The sequence below is a fragment of the Natrix helvetica genome, assembly GCF_964273705.1.
Source record: "Natrix helvetica genome assembly, chromosome: Z".
Taxonomy (NCBI): Eukaryota; Metazoa; Chordata; class Lepidosauria; order Squamata; family Natricidae; genus Natrix; species Natrix helvetica.
This window is the reverse complement of record NC_138554.1, coordinates 75427085-75433084: the sequence shown is the minus strand read 5'-3', so window position 1 is coordinate 75433084 and position 6000 is coordinate 75427085. Positions and strand designations below refer to the sequence as shown.

Genomic DNA, 6000 nt, shown 5'->3' with positions numbered 1-6000 from the left:
AACGACCTCGGTGCTCTCCAGAAGGCTTCCTATTGATGTTAATCACCACTTGGAAGTCCTTGTGGCCCTTAGGAACAGAATCAACAACAGCCTTAAGTTCCAAAATATACTTGTTCTGTTCATGCAGCAACTTCTGCAGTTGGCTAACCACTTGTGGATTAACGCCTGGGTAGATTCCACAATGGATGTCCTTGTCATCATCACCAACAAAATGTATCTGGAGAAATGAAGGCTGTTGCTGAGACCCCTCCATGATACTCCCTATCTGGTGGTAGACCTGACCCTGCACTTTGAATGTTGGCATAAAATTTCCCTCCTCCACCTCTGTGGCTCCAAAAGATGACATTTGGAAGCATCCGTCATACTTCCGGACAGCAGGAAAAAAGGTGCTTTGCCATTGAATGCTGGTAGGTGAGAAGGCTGTGTATAAGTGTTCAGGGTAGGGCTGAAGAGGAGGGAGGTGGACTTTACCACCACTGCAGTACATCCCGGGATTCTCATCCTGCCACTTTAGAGCATGGCACAAGGCACAGGGTAATCAGGGTCCAAGATTTAACAACCTTGTCCCTGGAGTAATAAATCTGAGGTTCATATTTAAAACCAGACAAATGCTGACTTGGGGCTGAGTTTGATGATACTTGTGTGCAGCTTCCCTTACTTGTGTTTTCCTAATCGCATCTGTAATAAATCTGTAATAAATCTGAGGTTCATATTTAAAACCAGACAAATACTGACTTGGGGCTGAGTTTGATGATACTTGTGTGCAGCTTCCCTTGTGTTTTCCTAATCGCATCTGTAAATCTTTTTCTGCGTTTTTTTGCCTCTTTTCCCTTTAACTGGTGTTACAGTAGAAGGAACAGATTAGTCTGAACTGAGGAGGAAAATAAGGGAAAAAATTCTGCTTCTGCATACTAGCATCCATCGGTATTTATCTGACTAGTGTCCTGTCAGTGGGTGAGAGAGTTGAGGGGTGTTTGGAAACTCAAAACAGTATTTGCTGTGAGCAAGGAGGAGACAGGAAGGAGCCTGGGTGTGGCTTAGCTCAACTGTTCTGTAGTAAAGCTGCTTCCTGCTGTGAAAGTAAAACTGAAACTGAATCTCCTCTCCTGTACTTGTGTTTTGCATTTGGAACAGATTTATTTTCAGGTTGGGAGGGGGAGTAGAACTCCTTAGCATCAGAGCGTGATAATAATAATATAGGAAGTATTAATGCTCTGATGGTTATTTTGAAAAATCCTTTCTTAGTGACCACCTAGAAGGCAAAAGAAACATACATGGCAAATTTGTAGGCTTTACAGTTCTGGAGATTTTGTAATGATGTATGAATGGTATTTCGCTTTTATATACGTATATAGATAAGCTCACTAGTAAAACAACCAAGTCAAGAACTGCATTTTTAGTAGCCTGCAAGGCCTCAGATTGCAGTAGTAATAATTTACAGTTCCTGGAAATGCTTTTGAAGGTTTGGAGGGAAATTAAATTAAATATGTATTTAAATCTGTTTGGATTCAACTATTTTTTCTTACTTACAAAAAAATACAAAAATTGTAGCTTCTAGGAAAGTACTGCGAAAGAGTGACAGAGGAGAGATACAAGTCTTATATCTTGCAAATGATTTAAACCCCAAACATGAAGTGCAAAGTTTAAATAAAATATTCATGTTATATTTTAAAATCCCAATATTTTAATGAAAGAAAATGAACATCCACACATTTGCACATGTACAATTTTATGATATATAATTTTTTTAAGCTGTTTATAAATTGTTTTAGGTGTTTACAAACCACTTTAGTAATTCCAATAACAAATAGTGTTGACATATTTTGGCAGAAATAAATATATTGCACTTAAAAATAAATGTTTTTGTTGGGTGTTAATTTCTAATTTATGTAGTTGACTCTTTTTTCATAAAACAATGGCTATTACTTTCAATATACATATGGACACACATTTTATATGGTGAATGTGTTCACACAATTAAAACAATTTAACACAGCAATAAAGAGACTGATTGTATATTCTGCTAAGAGAGACCATCTCCAGTTTCCATACACAGTCTTTCCTCATATTTCTGGTGCTATAATAATAAACTAGATGCTAATTTAAAATATGTCAGAGATAAAATACAGCAATCTGTATTTTGTGCCTAAATTCCTTTAAAAGAAGTTATGAATAAACCCATTTATTGATTTAAGTCATTGCTTTGTATAAAAAAGCCAAACTCTGACAATTTTAACCAAACCTGAAAATAATTTTATTACTATTAAAATACATATATTCCCCATTAGGATATGGGAAAATATCAAAATTATGTTTCCTGCTACAAATGAGTAACAAAAACCAAAAAAATTGATTTCACTATAAAAGCAAACTGCAATAATTTAAACAAAACTTTTAAAATCTATTAAACATTTTCAGTGTCTATACAGATCCTGGTTCAGCAATGGACTCTACTGGGATTAATTTAGGAAAATATTCAGTTCACACAGTATGAGGAAAACACATAGATCATTATGAAACAAAAAGGCAGTTCATCTCTATATTCCAAAACTGCAAAATTGCCTAAAATGAATTTGAACAATATTTAATTTTTATCTAGCCTAAAATTAGCATAAATTAAGTACAATACCATTTCCACAGATTTCCAAACACCATAAACACAGCAGCAAAACCATTTAATTCACCTCCTTTTACAGCAGCCAGAGAGCAATAATGAAATAGTTGGACAAAAACTTTGTAAGAATGGAGTCAATCTATGAGATGCTGATCTTAATCAGTCAAAACTCAAACCTTTTAAAAATTAATTATTCTTCCAAAGATAAGGAGGAAAGCATTAAAAAAGTATGAATAGTGTAATTAGAATTGAAACTTATTCCAAAGCCAGTAACTCCTCATGGACAAGATGGCTAAAAGTCATAAAGTACATATTACATCACTGAAGAGATGAGAAACATTTTGACACTTTTGTTATTTTGAAAGAGTTTAATTAAATAGGGAGAAGTTAAATCTAACATAATGTACCTAAATTTCAATTTTTGTCACCAGACAATTATGCTGGCATGAATCAGTGTTTTCTATGTGAATTTCAGAGACATTATCTTTGTACTCTCAAAATGGAGCTTGAAGCATGCATGGGTTGCCCATTTTTCCTATAAAACATGTAATAGGAGTCAGGAATTCCATTCCTATCAGTTTGAGTTCCCACCAATACTCTGCTTTTAGGGCTAGAAGATTGAAAGGAAAAAACTGGAACATCAAACACCTGATGGGAAGAAAGCTTTCATTTAAGAGAATATTGGCCTTTGATACTCTTCAATTTAAAACATTAAAATTCTGATGTAAAGAAATATAAAGGAAACCTACCAATGATCTCAACTTCGTGCTTTCTATAAAACCATTGTTTAGAAATATCTAGCAGCATGAAAGAGACCTACTATTCTATTAAATTGGCAATAATGGGTCTAATTGGGGATTATCTTTTGTGAGTATTAATCTTTGTTTTTCTAATTGGTAGGACTCTTTCATTCTTACATTAATACTCTTCTTTGTATTTTAAACAAATCCAGAATTGCAGTTGGATGCTAGCAATCTTTTTTCAGAATATAGTATCAAAATTAGCAGATGACTTCTCACTTAAAGTTAGAGCTGGCCTCAAAGGGTGCTTCAAAATTTCTGTCTAAATTTGTGGGCAAGGAAATTGGGTGGACAATTTCTTCAGGAGAAGGAGATGTTTGAACCACTTTCTAAGATGTAGATTTGTCACATCTCAAACTTGTCGGGTTGGATAGCTGAAAGAGAACAAACATGTAATCTGATTTTGGCTGCCACTTCTACAAGATGAGTTTATACTTTATCTGTTGAGAGGCATGGTGGTAAGTCTGGCTTCCAGCCAAAAATCAAAGAAATGAAACAAGAATGTAACAGAATGTTCCTTCCAAAATGAAGGGAAAACTTCTTTCAGAGTACTTGAAGTTTGGGGCTATTTGTTATGAGTTCCAGATAATAGGCAATGACATCAGTTACAGGCTATTTTGCACCAGAAACAATAGCCCCCATGTATAATGGGCGAGGCGTGGCCTCAGGGGTTTTTTAGCAAAAATTTTAATTTGTTTTTTAGGGGGTTCTAGGGTGGGGGAAGGGGTTAGCCGGGCTGAGGGAGGGACAAGTGCCAAGCCGGCGGGTGGAGTTAAGGAAAGGAGCGGAGCCATTAAGGGGGGGGAGTAGCGATACTCCAAGAGAGGTTCTTTTCATTCCAACGGTCGTCGGGAGAGGCAGGTGTGAGGGTAGACAGAGATCGCATCACCGGTTGGGAGACCGCAGTCGTTGGGTACAGCCGGTCATATGTCCCAACCCCCGCAATCTAGGTGGTCAGGACCTACAGAGCCAGGGCCTGAGGCTGATGCTATGCAATGCCAGGTCCGTTGTCAACAAAGCCCCCCTCATTAACGACCTGGTGTCGGAGGGGGAGCCGGACCTGGCAGGAATTACAGAGACCTGGCTGGGCCACGAGGGAGGCCTCCCCCTTGTGGAAATGTGCCCGCCAGGCTACCGCGCATTTCATCAGTCACGGGCACTAGGCAGGGGTGGTGGGGTAGCGGTCATTGTGAGGGAAGGTCTTGAGCCGAGACAGACCACTGTGCCACAGATAGCTGGTTGTGAGTCCCTGTGTGTGAAGTGGGGCCCAGGGAAGCAGTTGGGCTTGCTAATTGTATACCTGGCTCCCCGCTATGCATCAGCAGCCCTGCCCGAGCTCCTTGGGGTGATCGCTGAGATGGCAGTTGAAATGCCTAGACTATTGGTCATGGGTGACTTCAACCTGCCATCGGTAGGGGAGGCATCCGAAGTAGCTCGGGAGTTCATGGCTTCCATGACAGCCATGGACCTGATCCAAATAATTCAGGCCCCCACACATGAGGGAGGACACACACTGGATCTTATTTTTGTCTCTGGCCAATGGAGGAGTGATCTGGGAGTAAGGGATTTAGCTATCACCCCTCTGTCATGGTCTGATCACTCACTGCTCCGGCTCGACTTTCCAGCCGCTACTCCCCACCGTGGGGAGGCGGAACCAGAGTGCCCAAGATGGTTCCGCCCCAGGCGCCTGATGGAACCTGATAGGTTCCAGACGGAGCTCGGGCAATTTCCTGTAGTCCTGACCCACACCCGTTCGGAGGATCTAGTGGCTGCATGGAATAGTGCGGCCGCTGGGGCCTTGGACCGGGTGGCGCCTTTGCGGCCTCTCTTGCGGCAGCGAACCACCCAGGCTCCTTGGTTCACCGAGGAGCTGAGGGTGATGAAGCGCCACAAGAGACGCCTAGAGAGCAGATGGAGATCATCACGCTCTGAATCTGACCGAACTCAGGTAAAAGCCCATTTACGGACTTACCTTGTGACGTTAAGAGTGGCCAAGCGTCAGTATTGTGCCACTCTTATTGCATCCGCAGATAACCGCCCTGCCGTCCTGTTTGGGGTGACCCACTCCCTCCTCCAACAGAGGCCGCGGGAAGCTCCTCTGCAGGGCAGAGCAGAGGAATTTGGGGAGTATCTGCAGGACAAATTTGGGGAGTATCTGCAGATTCGAAGCGAGTTGGTCCCTACTAGTGGTCTGGAAGGGACGTCGGAGGCGGGTCGTGAGGTCCCATTCTGGGAGGAGTTTGATTCTGTTACTTCCGAAGATATGGACAGGTTGCGTAGGCGACTGCGAGCCACCACATGTTTATTGGACCCGTGTCCCTCCTGGCTTGTACTGGCATCCTGGGAGGTCACACGAGGCTGGCTCCAGGAGTTAGTCAACACTTCCTTGAGTGAAGGGTTTCTGCCGGCCGCCCTGAAAGAGGCGGTGGTGAGGCCCCTCCTCAAGAAGCCTTCCCTGGACCCAGCTTTGTTAGCCAACTACCGTCCCGTCTCCAACTTTTGCTTTCTGGCGAAGGTTGTAGAGAGTGTGGTGGCACAACAGTTTCCGCGCCACTTGGAGGAAAATGATTATCTAGACCCGCGCCA

General features: G+C 42.0%; 1 protein-coding gene across 1 annotated transcript in view; it reads right to left on the bottom strand.

Annotated features, from left to right (window-relative positions):
- Nucleotides 1–1316: 1316 nt before the first annotated feature.
- The window catches only part of TBX20 (T-box transcription factor 20), a 73358-nt gene continuing 68674 nt past the window's right edge, over nucleotides 1317–6000 (bottom strand). The window contains exon 8 of the mRNA XM_081931909.1: nucleotides 1317–3788. Coding sequence (XP_081788035.1) covers nucleotides 3760–3788 — 29 coding nt within the window. The 3' untranslated portion in view covers nucleotides 1317–3759. The remainder of the gene's footprint in view (nucleotides 3789–6000) is intronic.